We start from the raw sequence: 22,270 nt of genomic DNA, 5'->3' as shown, positions 1-22,270 counted from the left end.
TTGTTTGACAACTTTCTTAAAATGAGTTGATAGACTTTAAAGGGGAATTAGTAAACAGATTCCTCAAGCCTTGAAAACATAATCAATTCTTTCAAAGCTAAGGCATCTAATTAGAACATGAATAAACTCCATAAATATTCTAGATGCAGTAAACTTTCTTTGTTAGATGAGAATTCTTATTAGAATGTAAATATTAGTGAAATCAATAGAAATCTTACAACTTGGAATTAAACTTCAAATATTAAAGCTAAATTCTCTTTCTATTTAATTTTTCATTCTTACAGTTCAGATTGATATTGATGTTCAATGTACAAAGCCTAGAATTGTTGCCTGCCATAGAAAGACAGTCAACAGCTGATTATGTACTTGAGAGCCATAAATTCAAGTCATATTGTGTGGTGCTACAAAAGTAAGTCATGATGAAGAGTAAGAAAATAGATTCATATACAAACTTCAAAAACAAAGTTGATCAGGTGTGGGCTTTTCTGGATTTGGAAAATCCACAAACCATGTGACAGGAATAACACCAAGGTTCACAATTTAAGGGCATTTGAAGATAAAAATTTTGGGTATGTGTGATGGATCAGTTGGTGCAGGTACTTACTGCCATGTCTGAAGACATGAAATTGATGGAAAATTATTGGATATTGCTTTGCCAGTATTAAACCACTTCATCCTCATGCAACTGTTATTATTATTCCCATCTTCATCCCTATGTCAGAAAGAGGTATCCATGTCCAATAGTAGTTTGTCCTGGCCCCAGACTGAAGAGCTGAGAAGTGACTGTGCCAGCCTGTCTTTCACCAAATGTTGTCCTCTTCAAGGTTTTTCTATCCATCCATTCTTTGGAAAGGGATTCTAGAAATTTCACAAGCCCCAAGGATTTTAGCTTTAGAACTGGGAAAGAAGAGGCTCGGGTGAATGCATGCAGAACCTCCAGTGCTCCTAGGGTGAGCTCAGTTCCCAGGATTGCACCCAGGTTGCAGTAAGAATGCCTCCAGTGTAGTGTGACTTAGAAAAAACGCTTCTCCATCTGAGGGTCATTAGGAAAGGCCTCACACATCCTGATGGTAACTTAAGGAAAAGGGAATAGCACACGCTTTCCTGGTGGTAACTTCTTTTACTTCATCTTGAAAAGTCTCTTTTGCTTGGCAATCTCTCTACACAGTTACCTCTCTATACATACAGCTACATCTCCTTTCTCCACAATCTCTCTTCAATCTATCCTGTTACATTTCTTCACATCTCTGCTACCTCTGTCTTCCACGTCATTCATTCACTCACTTATTCACACACTCACACACTACTCTCACATCCACACAACTCTCTCATTCATTCACGTATTCACTCACTTCCTTCTACATCTCTCACACTTCTCTCTCCATCTCTCACACTTCGGTCTCTATCACACTTCTCCTACTACAGCAAAGCCTCTGGACAAAGATGAATCATATTTTCAGGGTCACACAGAACTTCTTGAGTAAACAATAAGAAGCAGAACCATACCTATCATACAGTTTCTCTCAGGCTAGGGAGGCCACACTGACCAGGCGTGGTAAATAAAGTAAGCATGTAGCTCTGAGTGATTAGGATTCCTGAACAGAGAAAGATGTCAAAATTCAGGACTTAAACACTAAACAGTTAGTCAGGGGGGACCTTGAATGGTTAGGAGAATGTGTAGAAATTCAGTTGCTCCATGGGTTATGTCCACCAAAGTTGCTTTATGCATAACTTTGATTCATCAAAAAACACATTGTCCTTGTATATTCATAACTAGGGGCAATCAATTCATTTTGAATTTGCTTTAAAGTCTAAAATCAGCTAAATGTATAAAATGCTATCTTTGTAGCTGAGTAATGAAAAATATCCTAGTATTATTTCTGTCCATCATAAGTATACTACTTAAGCAGGAATAACCATCCTGACCATCAAGTATGTATGTATGTATGTATGTATGTATGTATGTATGTATGTATGTATGTATGTTTTGGGGGAAAGAATGTAGTGACACATGAGAAAATATAAACAGAAACAAATGGATTCACAGTCAGTGACCCCACAGCCTTTTCCAAACGGGTTTCCCCATCAGAGAATTATTCTTCTGGTGGGTTGACTTGTTGAATACCAGCTGTCATCTGGTGGGTTGACTTGTCGAATACCAGCTGTCACCTGCTATAAACTCTCAATGGCTTTCAGCAATGAATGTATGCAGAACATCTAGTGTTCTTAGGAAGACAGTGAGTATGCGCAGAACCTGTAGTGTTCTTAGGAAGAGGGTGAGTGTGTGCAGATCCTCCAGTATTAGGTAAAGAGTGAGTGTGAACAGAACCTCCAGTGTTCTTAGGAAGAGAGAGAGAGCATATGCAGAACCTCCAGTGTTCTTAGGAAGACGGTGAGCATGTGCAGAACTGCCAGTGTTCTTTTTTTACTGATTTTTTATTAATTTATTTTATCATTTTAAGCAACAGAAACAAGGCTTTTAGAATTCCTGCTAATGGAAGCTCTCATTCTTTTCTTTTTTCATTTTTTATTTAAATTAGAAACAAATTTGCTTCACATGTCAATCCCAGCTCCCTCTCCCTCCCTCCTTCCCCTCTGCCCTTCAACCTCCCCCCACCCCCACACAATCCCCACTCTACTCATCATGGAGGGTGAGGTCCTCCATGGGGGATCTCTAAAATCTGTCATATCATTCAGGGCAGGGCCTAGGCCCTCCTTCATGTGTCCTGGCTGAGACAGCATCTCTCCACATGTAATGGGCTCCCAAAGTCTATCTGGATGCCAGGGATAAATGCTGATTTTTGCCGGAGGGCCCAAAGAATGCCAAGGCCTCCTCACTGACACCCACATTTAGGGGTTTGGATCAGTCCCATGCTAGCCTCAGCTGTCAGACTGGGGTCCATGAACTCTCCCTTTTTCAGATCAGCTGTCCAGTCTTAACCCCTTTGCTCATCACTCCTACCTCTCTGCAACTGGTTTCCAGGAATTCAGTTCAGTGTTCAGCTGTGGGTGTCTGCCTCTGCTTCCTTCAGCCCCTGCACTGAGACTCTAGGATGGCATATAAGGATGTCAATCACATTATCGGGGAAGAGCATTTAAGGTAGCCTCTCCAATACTGGTTAGACTGCCAGTTGGTGTCATCCTTGTAGGTCTCCAGACATCTCACTAGATCCACATCTCTCTTCAAACCTATAATGGCTCCTTCTACTATTATGGTATCTGTCATCCTGCTTTCCTCCATTCTTCCTCTAACTAAAACTTCCTGCTCCCCCATGTGTCCCTCTCCTCTCATCCTCACCCCCTCACTTTCTCCCAGCTTCCTCCCCCCTCCCCACATTGCTCCCAATCACCTCAGAAGACTCTGTCCTGTTGCCCTTTTCTGGGGTACCATGCATATCTCTCTTAGGGTCCTCCCTGTTTCCCAGACTCTAGCTATGAGATTATAGGCTGGCATTGCCCTGTTTCATGCCTAAAATCCATAAATAAGTGAGTACACACCATGGTTGTCTTTTTGTGACTGGGTTACCTCACTCAGGATGGTTTCTTCTAGTGCCATCCATTTGCCCGCAAATTTCAACATTCCATTTTATTTTTTCTGCTGAGTAGTACTCCATTGTGTAAATGTACCACATTTTCTCTATCCACTCTTCAGTTGAGGGGCATCTAGTTTGCTTCCAGGTTCTGGCTATTACAAATAATGCTGTTATGAACATAGTGGAGCAGATGCCCTTGCTTGTATGAATGTGCATCTTTTGAGGAATATGCCTAAGAGTGGAATTGCTGGATCTTGTGTTAGACTGATTCCCATTTTCCTGAGGAATCTCCATACTGATTTCCAAAGTGGCTGTATGAGTTGGCACTCCCACCAGCAGTGGAGGAGTGTTCCCCTCTCTCCACATCCTCTCCAGCATAAATTGCCATTGGAGTTTTTGATTTTAGCCATTCTGGCAGAAGTGAGATGTTATCTCAGAGTTATTTTGATTTGCATTTCCCAGATGGCTAAGGATGTTGAGCACTTTCTTAAGTGTCTCTCAGCCATTTTATACTCCTCTATTGAGAATTCTCTGTTTAGTTCTGTACCCCACTTTTTAATTGGATCATTTGGTGTTTTGGAGACTTGCTTCTTGAGTTCTTTGTAAATTTTGAAAATCAGTTCTCTGTCAGATGTGGGATTAGTGAGTATCTTTTCCCTTTCTGTGGGCTGCCTTTTAAGGTCCTGGAGAGATCAGGGATCATATCCAACATAATAAAAGCAATACACAGTAAACCAACAGCTAACATCAAACTAAATGGAGAGAAACACAACACAATTCCTCTAAAATCAGGAACAAGACAAGGCTGTCCACTCTCTCCATACTTCTTCGATATTGTAGTTGAATTTCTAGCTAGAGCAATAAGACAAGAAAAGGAGATTAGGGAGATACAAATTTGAAAGGAAGAAGTAAAACTTTCACTATTTGCAGATGATATGATAGTTTACATAAGTGACCCAAAAAACTCTACATGGGAACATCTACTGCTGATAAACACCTTCAGCAAAGTGGCAGGATACAAGATTAACTCCAAAGAATCAGTAGCCCTATTTAATATACAGATGATAAATGGACTGAGAAAGAAATAACAGAAACATCATCCTTTACAATAACCCCAAACAACATAAAATATCTGGAGATAATGCTAACCAAACAAGTGAAAGACCTGTATAGCAAGAACTTTGTGTCTTTAAAGAAAGAAATTAAAGACGATACCAGAAAATTTAAAGATTCCCCCATGCTGTTGGGTTGGTAGGATCAACTTAGTAAAAATGGCAATCTTGCCAAAAGTAATCTACAGATTTAGTGCAATCCCCCATCAAAATACTGGCACAATTCTTCACAGACCTTGAAAGAACAATAATCAACTTTATATGGAAAAACAAATGACCCAGGATAATCAAAACAACCCTGTACAATAAGGAACTACTGGAAGCATCACCATCCCTGACTTCACGCTCTATTATAGAGCTATAATCCTGAAAACAGCTTGGTAACAGCACAAAAATACACAGGTAGACCAATGGAATCAAACTGAAAACCTTGCAATTAACCCACACACCTATGAACACTTGATTTTTGACACAGAAGCTAAAATTATACCATGGAAAAAAGGCAGCATTTTCAACAAATGGTACTGGCATAACTGGAGGCTGGCATGTAGAAGACTGCAGTTAGATCCGTGTCTATCACTGTGCACAAAATTTATGTCCAGATTGATCAAAGACCTCAACATTAATCCAGCCACATTGAACCTTAGAAGAGAAAGTGGGAGGTACTCTTGAACTAATTGGTACAGGAGACTGCTTCCTGAACATAACACCAGTTGCACAGACACTGAGATCGACAATTAACAAATGAGACTTCCTGAAACTGAGAAGATTCTGTAAGTCAAAGGACATAGTCTGCCAGTATTCTTAGGAAGAGGGTAATGCCTGCAGATCCTCCAGTATTCTTACAAAGACTCACCCATCCTTTCTTCTCATCCCACCTACCACTATGCCCTTCTTGGATGCCTGCAGTGTGGTGTATGGCGTTCTTTTGACTCCTCTGTTCTTAAGCATGGTGTTAGAGAAAAAGAAGTTGTGATGTCTGCCTATAACCCTTGCCTATTGTCTTCTCCCTAAAACAATCCTCCTTTCTTTTTCCATTGTATATGTGTCTTCCAAACATGACTTAGGAATACCATAAATCACACTCTTCATACTCTTTACACCTACTCAATATCTTAACCATAATAATAATTACACAACCCTCATGTCATTCTTCTCTGGAACACATCATTTCTATGCAATCTTCCTGTCTTGATAAAACAGACTGAGTAAGTAGTTCTGCTGTAAAACTAACTTCTCATTTCCCTTTTCTCACTATTTTTTAATTCTCCATTTCACCCACTCCCTCTCTCCTTCTATAATTTCTTAGATCTTATTACCAGTACCTGGAATCTTAATATTATTTTAGGTACTTCAACCTGGCCTTCTATTTCATTCCCTCTGGTACCCAACTGGAACCCAGAGGGCATCATTCGCTTTTCATTCACCCTGCTCCTCATTCTTCTTTTTATCTATCTCTGTCACAACCCATCACTGAGACCAGTGTCCTGGATGCAGCCTCATCTCCCTTTTCCTCTCTACCTGTGTGTGTGTGTGTGTGTGTGTGTGTGTGTGTGTGTGTGTGTGTGTGTCTACATGTGTAAAAACATTTAACTGGGGACTTGATTTCAGTTTTAGAGATGTCCATGATCATCATAGCAGGAAGCAGATAGGCAAGATGCTGGCAGTATCTGAGAGCTCTACATCCTGATCTGCAGAGACAGAGAGGAAAGAGGGAGGGGGAAGGAGAGAGAGAGAGAGAGAGAGAGAGAGAGAGAGAGAGAGAGAGAGAGAGAGAGAGAGAGCTCTTCTTCCGTTCTTGACAAAGTTCTACCTTGTGGAAATTCAGCTTATGGGATTAGCAAAATTTAGACAACACTTATCAACACTGGCCAGACTTCTCAAACCCTGTGACTTCTCAAAAACCAGGCACACTGGTCTTACCAATAAAGCTCCACTTTCATCTGCTCTGTTCATACATCTATTCGTCTTAATTATAGTATAATATCATTTCTTCTATTCCCCAAATATCTAACCCTTGTTCCCTATTTTCTTCTGAAGTGATGAAGCTGCATCCTACTTACTGAAAAAAAGAAACTGTATTTGTTGATCCCTGGTTTTTCTGGATCCAAGTCTTCTGCTTTCTTCTGTGGTGGGGAGTGAACTACCTGAAGTCTCCCACTTGGTCATAGATCCTCATCCTCACTAACCTAGCACAATGCTTAACTTTTTTTTGTTCATTACACAGTTCCCTCTCCTTGACGTTTCTCATATACATACATGTATGATGGTATTTCAGACATCACTGAAAGGTATCTCTGACAACATAGCTTGGGCACAGGCAAGCCGTTGTATCCCCATAGTCTGACACTTTGTTCATTTTCCTGGCAGCATCAGTTTAATGACCTGGGCGTATCACTCTTTGGACAGTGGGATGGACCAGCAGGAGCTACAGCAACACTAGCTTAAAAAAAAAAAGCAGATGAAACCACATAGCAAGGGCTATGACAATTATATTGTCATTGGGCTTTAAACTAGTTTAGTGACACAGGAAGACTGCCTCATAAATTATAAGCATTGCATAGGGCACAAAGAGTCCTGGTGTAGCAGCCAAATAATACAGAACAAAATTTCATAAAATAACATTCATACCCAAAGCCATAATAAACACAGCCTGAATACTGAAAGTTAATTGATGTCTGCCTAAGGTAAGAGAGGTGGTAGAATTCCTGCAAAGGAATTAAAGCAGTCACCACAAAAATGTTTTTATAAGTAATTGCATAGTCCTTGATAATAGATAAACATACAAAATAATAAGAGTAAGCACAGTAATAGAAATGTCATGAAAATTATAGCCCTGACAGAAGAATTCACAAAAATAAAAATAGTCTAAATCTGGTGAAAGTGCAGACATCATAGACTATATTATTAGAGACAGCAGTGGCAGATCTTTTGAATTGGCCTCTTCTGCATAGCTGAGAGGAAATAGATTGAAAAGAAAATATGATACAGGATCTGCTCTTGTGGGGCGCCAGGCTCATTTCTCACATCAGGCTGTGCCTCAAGTTTCAGGGGAACCAGTGCCCTCTTCTGGCTTCTGTGTGCACCAGCAGATATGTATTGCCTACACAAGTGCTCCAGGCACTCACATATACATGACACAGCTTCAGTGACCTGGGGGGAAATTAAGAAAAGGTCTGAAGATTTTATCAAGTTCCAAGAAGAAAAGAGAAAGTGGGTAGGTTGCAATAGAATTGGGAGTGACAGCTGAAAACTTATTGAACAGGTAGAAACTGAGCAAAGTCAGGTGGGATAATCTCAAGGCATTTTCCACAAAGGTGCATCTTAAGTAAGTGTTTAGAAACCAGCATCAAGGAAGGAATTTTTTAAAATAAAATTCGTGATTTTCCTGTTATGTGCATGAGTGTTTTCCTGAATGTGTATCTGTGCCCCATGTGTGTGCCTGGTGCCCACAGAGGCCAGAAAGAAGTTGTCAGAACTTGTGAGCTGTCATGTGGATGCTGGGAACTGAACCTGGCTCCTCTGTAAAAGCAGCCAGTGTTCTTAACTGCTAAGGTATCTCTTATGCTCCAAATAGGGAATCTGCCTGAAGGAGAACAATCATTAGAATGGCAACGGATTTTTCATCTAAACACGTGAGAGCAAAGGGAAGCACCAAAATAATTAGCTGTGGACCATAAGTCCAGTGAAACTGTGTCCAACAGTTCCCATAAGGTAAAAGTGAAGTCATAAAGGGAGTCCTGGAACATCAGGAAGGAGCAGAGGATGTGAGCATAAGAAGTAGGGTATCCTCACCAGTTTAAGTTAAAATGAATAAAACAAAATGCCATCAATGTGTCTTACTTGACATACACTTGTAGAAATCAGGGAATAATTCAGACTTTCTAGCTCCTGCAGGATGAATATGAATCAAGTGGTAGCAGCCAGAAGAAGCATTTCCTGCTGTGAGGGCAAGAGTTTGCATCTCCACCCTGGGGGAAGAATCAAGTATAAGGGATTGGGTACCAAGGAATGTCTCAGAAACATGCTACTTCCTGGGGGGAGAGCAAGCAATGCTGGTTGTGTTTATGTGACACAGTAGTGGAATGAGAACGCTGGGTTAGTAGATTTTCACTACCGACCACAGCTAACACATCAATGTTTCTCCAGCTTAAAGATGGAGCCCAAGACTAAAGGATTAAAACAGCAGCAGCAGCAGCACAAGAAACTTCTGGCTGCCATGCTTTCCCAGGACTCCTTCGAGTCCATTCACAGCCCCACACCATCTGCAATAGAAGAAGACATTGACAATGAAGACGATGCAATGGAGTTGCTGGGTAATTTTAAAAATTAATCATTTCTCTTTCTCCTCTTTTGTGGCATTGTAAGCATGTTCAGGAATTGAGGGATTTTTTAAACGTTTTGAATAGTTTTGTCTAAGGCAAAGGGGGCCCCTTACCATACACTTCTTTTCCTTTAGACCTTACAAATTTGCATGTGAGAACCAAGCTGAACCCATGGAAGCATGTGAAATACTCCCTAGACTGTACCATGTGTTTTGTGTACACAGCACTCTATACTCTGACTTCATCAAGCTTTATTCTGTGTGCAATTGTGATAAAATGCAAATCTGTTTTATTTTCCTGATTACACCGATTGTCTATATAACACACCCTCTTCCTAACAAGACCCTATGATTGTAAGGTTATTTTAGAAAAATATCATAAAACTGAAAGATGTTACAGTACATTAATGTTTGATGCTGTTCATAAATGATAGGAAGCTTCATATAGATTTCAAAGTCTTCAGAGACTGACCTTCACAAAACTTCATTAATGTTGTAGATACAGTTTCCTTTTTGTAAAATTTTTTGGTGTATGTGTGTGTGTGTGTGTGTGTGTGTGTGTGTGTGTGTGTGTGATTCAAATATGTGATCTTGTTCCAACAGAAATTTCTCCATGCAAATTGTTAATTGAAACGAACTTTGGAAAAAAATCTTTTTTTGTTTTGTTTTGAGACAAGTTTTTTTCTGTGTAGTCCTGGCTGGGCTGTTTTGGAGCTTGCTCTGTAGACAAGGCTGGCCTGGAACTTGAGATCTGCCTGCCTTTGCCTCCAGAGTGCTGGCATTAAAGGCATGTGCCACCCCCATGCCTGGCTGGAAAATCACTTTTACAAAAGAAGAACATGAAGTTTTCTTTGGAAATAATCCAAATGTAAGATGGTATGTTTTTAACTGTTTGCTACTAGCTATTCTATAGAGAATTTATTAAAGCATTTTGTATATGCTTTTATAAGAGCATAGCATTATACATATAGTATATTATGTGCATAAAAGTACTTTATTAAAATTGTAAACCATATTACTAGGATTTAAGTGTTGATGGCAGTAAACTATGTTCTATAATAGATTACAGGTATCCATGCATACAGCTGCAAAGATGTTATTCAGTCAAAAATGGCAGGATTGAAGATATTTTCTAATGGTCTAATAGCTGCCTTCAGTTTAGAATTAAGGAGACTGTACCATGATACTTTTCATTACATACTTTTGGGCTTTGGTTCATTTTAAACAATTAAGTCTGATTCCCACTTACAAAGCATGTGGAAGAGCTTCTAGATGTTGCCATGACTCTGTCAACCATCTTTTATTAACTAAACGGGACTTTGTCTTAAGGTCATAAAATAATAATTTATGCTTGTAGGAATTTTGCAGTTGGGTAAAAAAAAATGCAAGCTCATCACTTCCACCTTGTTCGCTACCTGTGTTGTCACAGCTGGATTTAGTGGTGAGTCCCAGTTCACAAGAGGGGGCAGGGATCATCACAAGCTTTTTAAAGGAGGTGGTTCTCTGCCTAGTCCTGAAGGACACAGAGGTGTAAATCTGAGAAGTGAGAAGACTCCTCAGGTCTTGCTCACAGAGGTATTACGTCTTTGGTGACTGCCTGTAAATGGCTCCCCTGTGGGTCACTGACAGTGGAAAGAGATGACCAAGGGACTCAGGAGGATCACATATCCACTCCATGCTGATTGTCTCTAGACTTCCCCTGGTCTGTTCAGAAATTTCTAGCTTTCTAATCTGAAGTCTAGAGAGTGGAATTGGGGGGTCTCCTTCATGATAAGCCATTAACAACTGGCTCTCATTAATTCATCTTCTCACTTTAGTTATTTATACTGTGTTCTGACCAGGTTTAAAGGTAAAGAATTGCGGAAGATTTCACTGTGTGATCTTATACAGTTCACTCGCTGAATGATGAGAGCTCCTTGTGATAGTGTGTGATGATCAAGCACATAGCTTGAACATGTAATTCTATGTGCAATTTCCCTGGTTTGGAAAATGATTTCAGAGAAATGTGTGATTGCACAGATCTGGAGAAAACACAAATGTTTAAAGTTTATCTGAAATCAAAATTTAGTGCATAGAATCATTGTTAAAATGTAACAGATATTGGTGTTTAACCTTTTGGGATTATTAAATATGCTGTAGAATGAGTTTGCTGTAACTGTGTTTTTAATGGTTCAACTTATCATTATCTATGCCATGATAAAATTAGTTGAAAATGTATCATGCATGGAAAGTTATCTGTAAATGTGAATTGATAAGTAAATTACACGGTTTTAGCCAATATTAATATAAGAATGAATTACCCATCAATAAAATTGGTTTACTTAAGGAGGAAATCCTTATTGAAAGTAGTAGATATAAATAAAACTAATTCTTCTTGTTGTCTTTATTGAAATATAGTGTTGTTAATATATGCTGATTACATATTCACAGTTTAATTATATGTCTGTGGATTTATTTCATAAATCTATTAGGCATGTGAAAATATATTTTAGGATCCATTTTATATTAATTTCTCCCAGGCTACTTTAAGCTCTACTTATAAATTCATAATGTAAAAATAACTCCTTATGAATCAATATCATCTATCAGTGAATTAAGTATCTGAACTTGGACTTTTAAAGAGACACCAAATTTGGATATCTTTGAGAGTGGCTCTAGATATACAAAATATAGATTAAAAACCTCTTTCAACTCACCTCAAATGATGAAGCTTACAATCTTAAATGTAAGACACTCTCAATTATTTTGGTGATTATACGGGCACATAATAATCAGAGTGAACAGACACTCTTTACAGAAATTTATCACATTTCCTAAACACGTGCTAAATAATGTCAGCTCAGACAACTTCCCCAAAGTCTCTGTAGGTTCTCTTCCTTTATCAAGGGATACTTAAGGAAGTACTGAAGGACATTTAGCTGTGGGAAGTCATTCCGTTTCCCCTATGTTACATATTTTTATTGTCATGTTATAAATGTAACATTAATGTTTGATTGTTTTCTACATAGTTTATACAGATTTATACCCATTTTTAAAAAACTAGAATTAAAAGGCACAGCCATTTTATTACACACTTTTGTTTGGACTATTACTTATGAAATATTTTAGTCCTTCTTAGGTTTGTTGCTGAGGGAGCTATCTAAAAATCATATTCCAGAGATGCTAAAAACATTCATCATAGTTATACTTTCTGGCCTTATCTCAGGATTGTACAAATTTAAAATTAATGTCAACTCTACATTGCCTCAAATAAACGGGGGTGTCACAAACATATTTTACTTGTTTTAAAATAATTAAGCTTAATTAAAGTTTAATTCCTTGCTGAATGCAGTTTCTAGCGCTCCAATATCTTACCAGATAAATGAATTCATTAGTAAAATACAAAGTGGCTTTATTACAGGGACCCATTAAAATATGATGCTCTTTCAGCCAATTCCTCTGCACTGTGATGAGCTTTTTGAAAAGATAAACATTCACTGTCATGTGTTTGGTTAAAGAGGAGGTTTTCTTTTTTCATCCGATATTTCCTACATGTATAAAGTAAGAATGGGGTACTGCATCTGATGAGAAATGGATGCTGTCACTGTGGCATGAGTTAAAAGAGAGAGGCCCTAATGTCTTTCATAAATCCCTTACCTACATACACACACACATACATATATATATATATCTGTTCTTTAATGGCTTAACACCTGCAAGCCTATCAGAAACAGAAGGAACCATCAACATAAGCAGCTTCAATATTGTTTCCTTACAGAACTGATTATTTGGCACATCAGAATAGCAGCTAAGTTGTCACTTTAAAATAAACTATTATCTTCATAAAAATGATTCTTGATAAACATTCTGAGGACTTTCAAATATTAAACCACCGGGTGTTTCAATATGGCCTAGAAGATTGCTTAACATATTAATTCATTCAAGTTAATGTAAATTAGTGCTCATTATAGATAAAAAAAACCAAATAGCTAGTATTGAGTATTTTAATATATAATACTTAAAAATATTCAGAAGGTTAATATTGAAGATATTATATAAAGCTTCCTTAATTCAAGTAGGTCTTTATCTTCACATAGATGATATTTTATCAAATTCTCTTAATTATTCTGCAGCTGATCACCACAATTAACCAAACCTCATGGAGGAGGTGCAAATAGATTTTTACAAATTTACTAACTCAATCAGCACAGCTGGAAACCTAAGGCATCCTGAAGCTGGGTGAAATATCTATCACATACTAGCTATTTCCCCTGTGACAGAAGCTCTGCAGAATGCTCCCGTGTTGGCATCTATGCTTCCGAACTGGAACGTCAAATGGCTTTTGTGTCATCATTACCTGTGCAGATGTTGCACAGTCACTGTGTTGCCCAAGGTCTTCAATACCTGCTTAACTCTTTCAGTTAAAATGCCATTTTAGAAAATATGTTTCAGAACATGCTTTTCCACGGCAAACTCTGTGCAGCTGTTGGCATGGGGAATGGCACATCTTATATTTAACTTTAAAAAGTTCTTTGATTTTCTTGAGTTTAGAGATAACGGTGATTTTGTGAGAAAGTAGATGGCAGGTTTAGTTCTTTTTATCATTTGTTTTCTCTTAAAAACAATCTTTCCTCATTTTACATACCAATCCCAGTTCCCACTCCCTCTCCTGCTCCTGATGCCTCCACATTCTCCCCCATCCCACCCCAGTTCACTTCTCAGAGAGGGTAAGGCTTCCCATGGGGAGTCAACAAAGCCTGGCACATCACTTCAAGACAGGACCAAGGCCTCCCCCCATATCTATGCTGAGCAAGGTAACCCTCCGAAGAGAATGGGCTCCACAAAGCCAGTTCAAGCACTAGGGATAAATCCTGGTCCCACAGACTTTCCAAGCCACACAACTGTCACCCACATTCAAAGAGCCTTGTTTGGTCCAATGCAGGATCACCCCCCCCACTGTCAGTTCAGAGTCAGTGAACTCCCACTAGCACAGGCCAGCTGTCTCTGTGGGTATCCTCAAAATGGTCTTGACCCCATTGCTCATATTATCACTCTTCCCTCTATTCGACTGGACTCTGAGACCTCGACCCAGTGTTTAGTTGTGGATCTCTGCAACTGCTTCCATCAATTGCTAAATGAAGGTTCTATGAAGATAATTCAGGTAGACACTAATCTCAGAGGGAGAGCAAGGAAAGAGATATCTTAATTGAGGGAGTCATTATAAAAGTATCAAGAAACCTTTCACTAAGGGAATTCCTGGGAATCCACAAAGATGACAGCAACTAAGGCCCTACACATTAGTGGAGAGGGTGCCTGAACTGGCCTTCCCCTGTAAGCAGACTTAGTTCTTACTTATGTATCTACCACTTACAGAGTGAGTCTGAGTGTTTGCAATACTTCACATTTGAGCAAATATACAAGTTTGGATTACAGGTGCTGACTTTAAAGTTTTGGGTTGCTTGTGAATAACCAGGGGTCTGCCTTTACACAAGGCCATAGCATTCCACATACCCAGGATTTTGTTCATTACATTTTAATTGAGCTCATGAATCATGTTTTGCACAGTAAGAATGCCTTCCCCACTACAGAATATTCCATTACATGCAATCTGTCAAACTCATAAGAACCTTAATAGAAAAGTTATACAGAATAAATTAGGAGATTCAATTATCAATGCTTATAACCAGAGATCAGGAAACAGAGGTTTCTGAGTCATCCACACTCATTTAAAGTAACTTCTGGAAACAGAAGTCTGGCTGACAAGCTTTGGCTACCACAGTTGCTATTCTCTTATTGCCTGTCTTGCTTCCCATTTCACTGTCCAGGAGCTCTGGAAGTGTTGATGCTCTGATTTGAGAGTAACTGTCGTAAAATCATTCTAACATAAGCCTCAAAAAATGATTTTTTCTGATTCTACTTTGTCATATTAAAACCTAACGTTATTTCTTTGTTTTTGTTAAGGACTGCTCACATCCCTACTTATTACTGTCTAGATTAATTTGTTTTGTGTTTGGAACTCTATTCATGCTTCATTCTCTTCATTCTTTATATTTATTTGTTTCAAGGATATCAGAGTCTTTGATAATAGCAATCAATATTGTAGGTGGATATTGTTCTTTAAATAAAGATAGTACAAGATGCCACCAAATACATATAGATGTCCCCTAGTATTACTTGTATGGCATGTGACAAGAAATGTTGCACTTTTCCCATAAAATAATTCCATACTAAAACATATTGATCCAGTAGAATAAAGTTAATAGCTTGCAAACAAATAAAAATACATGAACAAATTGTTCATGGTGTTGATTGTACCTCAGGTGAAAATTCCTTTCTCCAGAGAAAACTGTGTCTAGTTATTTGTGTGTAGTTTTGCTTAATATACGTTGATTACTTAGACTAAAATATGAGTGGTTTGGCATCTACCAATGACAGTGTTTGATGTCTTTTTCATGTGTACCGTGGCTTTTCACTGAGTGTGTTGGGAAGAATGATGCAGTGTAGGTGACATGACCAAAAACCTGTGCTCCAATTCTAAATTCCAAATCCTTTTCATCATACCTCCTGCTAGTTTTGTCATTTTTGCTTTTTTATTTTGATTTTTAATATTTTGCTAATTTCTGAGATACTAGCCATTTGTTTTAAAATGCTGGTGACACCATGTGCCCTCCCTACTCTGCAGGCAAGGAATGAGTTAACAAGATATTCTCAGAAAGTGACACATTCCTCTTCCATCATAGCTGACAGGAATACTGTGGTGAAAAATATATGGATTTATGTACAAAATTCTTCTCCAAAACAAAGTTCTCTTCTCTAACCCTTGTCCATTTTATGCAACTGGAGGCAGAAGAAAATGTGTGCTTTCTTTAAGTGTGGGAACATGTTCTACTCACAGTAAGATCTGATGTTTCTCCCAGCACAATGTAAAGAATGGAGAGAAAGGCACAGAGGCCCCAGAGGTGACCACAAACAAGCCTGCCATCCTCCATCTCTGAGCACAGCTTCTTTCACTCAAAGTGTAGAGACTGAAGTATGGGCAGTGACCCCTGACACTTGTTTAGAATGTGGAGGAGATTACTAGATGTACTGTCCTTCTATAATGTATGATTTATAGGAGGAAAACAATTATTTTGTGCATATGTAGAGGTCACACTAGCAGAGATGAAGCCTGGGAAAGAATAAAAAAGAGATGCAGGAGTAAATTTAGAAAACTTATAACTGGAGGTGGGAAGATGACTCTGCAGTTAAAAACACTGTCTGCTCCAGAGGACCCATGTCCTCTGGATATCTAGAGTCTGTCATTTCACTCTGGGTAGGGTCCAGGCACTCCCCTAAGAGTCCAGGCTGAGAGAGCATCCCTCTTTGTGCTATAGGCACACGATGACTGTTGGTATTCCAGGGATAGACACTGATCCACAGCTCAGGGCCCCATAGGTTGCCTAGGCCTTCTCACTGACACTCACATTTGGGGGGTCCAGATCAGTCCCATGCTGGCCTCCCCACTGTCGCTCTGGGGTCCAAGAGCTCTCCCCTGTTCAGATCAGCTGTCTCTGCTGGTTTTGCCAGCCCATTCTTTGCCAATTTGCTCATCACTCCTCTCTCTCTGTCCTTGGGTTCAGTTCAGTGATTAATTGTGTGTTTGCCTCTGCTTCTATCAGTCACAGGATGAAGGCTCCCGGATGGTTATAGACATCAAGTTCATTATCAGGAATGGGCATTCGAGGTGGTCTCTCCACTATTGCTTAGCTTGCCAATTGGTGTTATCCCTTTAGATCACTCGAGGTCACTCTGGTGCCTGATCTGTCTTCTATCCTATGATTCCCTCTTCCCCCTATTCTACCCCCACCCACTCATTTTCCTGTTCTCCCATGACCAACTCTCTTCCTCTTCACCCCCTCTCTTCTTCCCAGCTCCCACTCCCCCCCACCCCTCGCCGTGTTCCCCATCTATTCAGAGGATCTTGTCTCAATCCTCTTCTCTTGGGTACTATGCATATATGCATATCTTTTAGGTTCCTTCCTGTTTCCCAGACTCTCTATCAGTGGAAGTGCAGACTAGCACTATCCTGATCCATGTCTAACATCCATATATGAGTGAGTACATACCATGTTTGTCTTTTTGCGACAGGGTTACCTCACTCAGGATGGTTTCTTCCAGTGCTATCCATTTACCTGCGAATTTCAAGATTCCATTGTTTTTTTCTGCTGAGTAATACTCCATTGTGTAAATGTACCACATTTTCTCTATCCATTCTTCAGTTGAGGGGCATCTAGGTTACTTCCAGGTTCTGGCTATTACAAATAATGCTGCTATGAACAGCAGATGCCCTTGTTGTATGAATTTGCCTCATTTGGATATATGCCTAAGAGTGGAATTGCTGGGTCTAGTGGTAGATTAATTCCCATTTTCCTGAGGAATCTCCATACTGATTTCCAAAGAGGCTGTATGAGTCGGCACTCCCACCAGCAGTGGAGAAGTGTTCCCCTCTCTCCACATCCTCTCCAGCATAAATTGTCTTCCATGTTTTTGATTTTAGCCATTCTGACAGGAGTCAGATGGTATCTCAGAGTTGTTTTGATTTGCATTTTCCTGATGGCTAAGAATGTTGAGCACTTTCTTAAGTGTCTCTTGGCCATTTTAGCCTCCTCTACTGAGAATTCTCTATTTAGTTCTGTACCCCAACTTTTAATTGGATCCTTTGGTGTTTTGGAGACTTGTTTCTTGAGTTCTTTATAAATTTTGGAGATTAGCCCTCTGTCAGATGTAGGGTTAGTGAATATCTTTTCCCATTCTGTGGCCTGCCTTTTTGTCTTTTTGACTGTGTCCTTTGCCTTACAGAAGCTTTTTAGTTTCAGAAGGTCCCATTTGTTAATTGTTGATCTCAGTGCCTGTGCCACTGGTGTTATGTTTAGGAAGTGGTCTCCTGTACCAACTTGTTGAAGAGTATCTCCCACTTTCTCTTCTAAAAGTTTCAGTGTGGCTGGATTTATGTTGAGATCTCTGATCCATTTGGACTTAAGTTTTGTACAAGGCGATAAACATGGATCTATCTGCAGTCTTCTGCATACCAGTACCCAGTTATGCCAGCACCATTTGTTGAAGATGCTTCCTTTTTTCCATTGTACAGTTTTAGCTACTTTGTCAAAAATCAAGTGTTTATAGGTGTGTGGGTTAAAATTAGGGCTTTCAATTCGGTTCCATTGGTCTACCTGGGTCTTTTAATTGGTTTTTAAAATGGGTGCTGACAACTTTCTGAAGTTTTATAACATTATGAAGTTAATTTTCCCTGCTACTTTAGAACAAATGCTGGCAATAAAAACAGTGCCATTGTTATAAAAGAGCAGAACGGTGTTCAAATTCTTCTGATAATTTGATTGCACAATTCTTTTCAGCAATGTGAATATCCATGCTATTTTCAAAAGTATCAAAAGCTAAAAGTCTTGGTAAGATTTTCTTTTACTTTTATTGGCTTTTTTGCCAGGTTATGTAACACCAATAATAAAAACCCAGTGACAGATAATGTGGTTCAAGCTAAATATCAGAAAAGCAAGAGTCAGTCATTTGTTCTTAATTCTACCTCAGACCAAAATGGGTGATCCTTTCTCCAGGAATCCTCAGAGTGCAATGCCCCATATGAATCTTCAGAGGCAAAATGCCACAAGTTCCTGTCTCCTCCTACTTTACATTCCTTTCTCCTCCCAGCCATATCATTCCTGTCTCCACCTCCCTAGTGCTGGGATTAGAGGTGTGTAATCTCAAGTCCTGGGATTAAAGGCATGAACTCTGTTTCTCTTTTGGACTGATTCACTCTTGTGTAGCCCAGGGTTGTCTTGGACTCACAGATATCCATCTGCCTCTGTCTCCTGAGACCTGGAATTAAAGGTGTGTACCACCACTGCCTGGCCTCTATGACTTGCGGCTAGCTTTGCATTCTGAACCCTTAGGCAGGCCTTATTAAATCATAAATAATATCGCCACAAGGTCATTTGCCTCTGTTATTTATAGGCATGGTTACTGGCAGCTCTGTAACATGGGGAAAAGGCATCTGGGGTGTGGAACTACAGGCCCTGTAGAGATCTCACCTTAGGATGAGAATGAGAGGTTTGGCCTTGAGAAATGGTCTTAGAGAACTCAGTTGCTTCCAAAGTTTTCTAAGCTGTGCCCTCTTTCAGATTACACAATATTCTACAACTCTCAGTATATAATCAGCATCCTATAATATATGTAAACATGTGTGTGTGCCTGAGAGAGAGAGAGGGGGGGGTAGACAGGAAGAGAGGGAGGGAGAAAATGTGAAGGAGAGAGGGAGAGAGAGCTCTAAGAATATACATTTAAAAACAAAAGTTAAAACCAAAGAAGCAATATTTCTTTAATAGTACATATGGACTTTTCTACAGAAATACTAAAACAGGAGTTGTTGTCATAAAACTTATGGATGTTATAATACAAATATTTATGCATATTATCTAATTTAATAGTGTTGATTTATTTAGTATTCAAATATTTGATTTAATTCTTGGTTATAAAAGAAAGAAAACACAATGAGAAAATTTGTACATGATCGTTGTTGATCTTGTACTATCCTTAAAATCTTAATATTCTTAGTTCCTCTCCTCTCTCCTCCCTCCTTGCCTCTTCTCTTCTGCCTTTCTCTTTTCTTTTCATAGTCGTCTAGTTATGTTGCTCAGGCAAGTATTGGAAATTGAAGTCAACTATTTCATCGTAACACAGGAGCCAAATATCAAAGGGAGACAAACAAACAAGAACAAACAACATTTCAAGATGAATAGTAACAGATCAATAACACGTAATGATAAAGGAACAACCAAAATAATGACTCAAAGAAAACAGTGTTTTGTAGAAAGAAAGGTTAAAGCACTTGGTATTTCTATCATATTAAATGAAAAAAAACTGGTCCTGTAAACCAGCTAGACATGCTAAATTTAAAGACCAAACAGCAAACGCTCTTAAGTATAGAGAAATCAATTCTCTCAAGCATTGCTGAGAAGTGTTTAAAGAACGTGTCTGGACAGTCTCTTACACAGTTGAATGTGTACTTTCCCAAAGTTCTAAAATTCCCTGCAGGTTTCCAGGGGAAATAAAACTTGTTTTCACAACTGTACAGTGTCAAAAAATGAACTCCTGAAAACAATCTCAGTAGAAAACCATCCACTTGGTGATCCTGTCAACAGTAGGATACTAGTCTGCAATAAGAAGTAGAAGTAAAGTAGCAATGTATGTAAGAATAAGGATGATCTTCATTGCTATCAACTGAGCTCTGGCCCCAGAAAACCGATATGTTACAGATAACCTAGCCCAATGTTGTTGCAACCTGAGGTATGACTCTTAGAAAATAATCTTTAAAAGGACTCATATGTGGTGTGTGCTAATTAGATAGGATTGATCTCTGTTATGAGACAAGTTTTTCTCACGATCTCCATGTACACAAGAAGGGGAGGATATTTGAGTGCACAATGGATATGTGCTAACTGAATGCTGAGCTTGGGTACTTAGGCCTCTAGAACTGAGTGACCAAGGCATTCACTAATGCTGTGAAGCAAATGAAACGAAACACCAATGATTACATTCTCAATGTAATTAACAATAATACACTCATGAACAGGTAAATTCAATGGTCAGCAGATTAGGACAGCAGAGGGTGAGGTACTTAATTGATACTGGTAAAAGGAAACCTCCTGGGTGATGGAAATATTTTATAACTTATGCATATATGTGTACAACTCACAAAACTGTACATATACTGTCTGTCTTTTTCATTGCACATTGAAATTCTAAAAAACACTAATTCTTACATAGAATAAACCATGATAGGATAATATATAGAGCCAAAATTAAATTGGACATTTGGTGTTCCTGAAATGAAATTATGATGACTTTGAAGCTTCTGACTATTAACGGATTCATCTCCATTGTGGAACTCAGTCCACTTTTACCACACACATTTTAAGACTGGTTTGTAAGGTACATAAATACTAAGGATCATTATATCTTTTTGAAGCATCAACATTTCCATTATTACTAAATCTCTTCTCTGTCCCTGAAATTTGTGCTACTCTGACATTTGGCCAACCTGGAATATAGCTGCTCCATTTCTCTTGTTATCAGGGTCAGTATGACTTGTGTATATTAATCATTATGCATCTTTTTTATTCAAAGAATAATTCTTGGAGAGTATATAATCTGATTATGATAACGCTAACAACTTCAGCCTTTAATTAGGTGTAATATATGTCCTTAAGATTTAAAGTAATGTAATTGCATTAGTAGTCACCATTCTGGTTTGTTTCATTATTTTTTAATTATTATTCTTATTGTCTTCAAGTTTTCTTCTAACTCTTGGGCTTTAGTTTGCTCTTAGTTTTATGTGGTTTTTATTGTTGATGGTTTTGGGGGTGGGGATGCAGAAGTATTTTGAGACAGGGTTTCACCGTGGAGCCTGGCTGACCTGAAACTTTCAGTGTAGCCCAAACTCCCCTTCAACTCTCTACCTGTCTCAGTTGCCCAGGTGCTGAGCATTACAGTCTTGTTCACATATACTTTGCTTGTCTCCTAATTTTCACCTTTGTTTAAAATTTATTTATTTTATGTGCATTAGGGTTGGCTTGAATCATGTATGTATGAGTACTATGTTCATGCCTTGTATGTACAGATGCCAGAGCAGAGTATCAGATCCACTGGAACTGAAATTACAGATGGCTATGAGCCACCGTGTGGGTGCTGGGAAGTGAACCTTCTTGATAGGCAGCAAATGTTATTAAATGTGGGCTTGTCTCTTCTCCCCCAGCCCCTTGCTCTCAATTGAACATTTACATATTTCAGTTTCTCGCCTTTCCTGTCAAATCTGCAGTCTTTTCTTCCATAGGATTTACAGCAGTTTGCAATTTCAAATTATAGACAAGTCGCCTTTAATTTATACCACATTATATTCTTGACAGACCTAACATTTTATGATAAAAACTAGCCATAATCCTTCATTTCTACATCTTTCATCATTCATTTCATATAGATTCACATGTATATGTATAAGGAGACATACATGAGAACAGTGCTGCTATTATTTTGATCAGCTTTATCTGCTATATTAACAAAAATATGTGGTTTTATTTTTCTTCACTTCATTATTTTCTACTAGTTTTCCGTTCTTTAGATACTAATAAATGAAGTTTCTGTCCTACATCACTTTCTATCTCCTTGAAGAATTTCTGACATTTATCAAAAGGTATATCCTCTGATAATAAATTTCCTCCATTTTGTCTGAGACTTTTTTACTTTAAATTATTTATTTCATTTCATTTCATTTA

General features: G+C 38.7%; 1 protein-coding gene across 4 annotated transcripts in view; it reads left to right on the top strand.

Annotated features, from left to right (window-relative positions):
• CUNH8orf34 (chromosome unknown C8orf34 homolog) overlaps positions 1-22,270 on the top strand; it is a 383,946-nt gene that overhangs the window by 146,253 nt on the left and 215,423 nt on the right. For all 4 annotated transcript variants that reach the window (XM_040741439.1, XM_040741438.1, XM_005066755.4 and 1 more), the window contains one exon: positions 8,795-8,961. In XM_040741439.1, coding sequence (XP_040597373.1) covers positions 8,795-8,961 — 167 coding nt within the window. The remainder of the gene's footprint in view (positions 1-8,794; positions 8,962-22,270) is intronic.

Source organism: Mesocricetus auratus, unplaced genomic scaffold (genome assembly GCF_017639785.1).
Source record: "Mesocricetus auratus isolate SY011 unplaced genomic scaffold, BCM_Maur_2.0 Super-Scaffold_6730, whole genome shotgun sequence".
Classification (NCBI taxonomy): Eukaryota; Metazoa; Chordata; class Mammalia; order Rodentia; family Cricetidae; genus Mesocricetus; species Mesocricetus auratus.
Note: the sequence above shows the minus strand (reverse complement) of the source record. Positions and strands in the feature narration are given on the sequence as shown.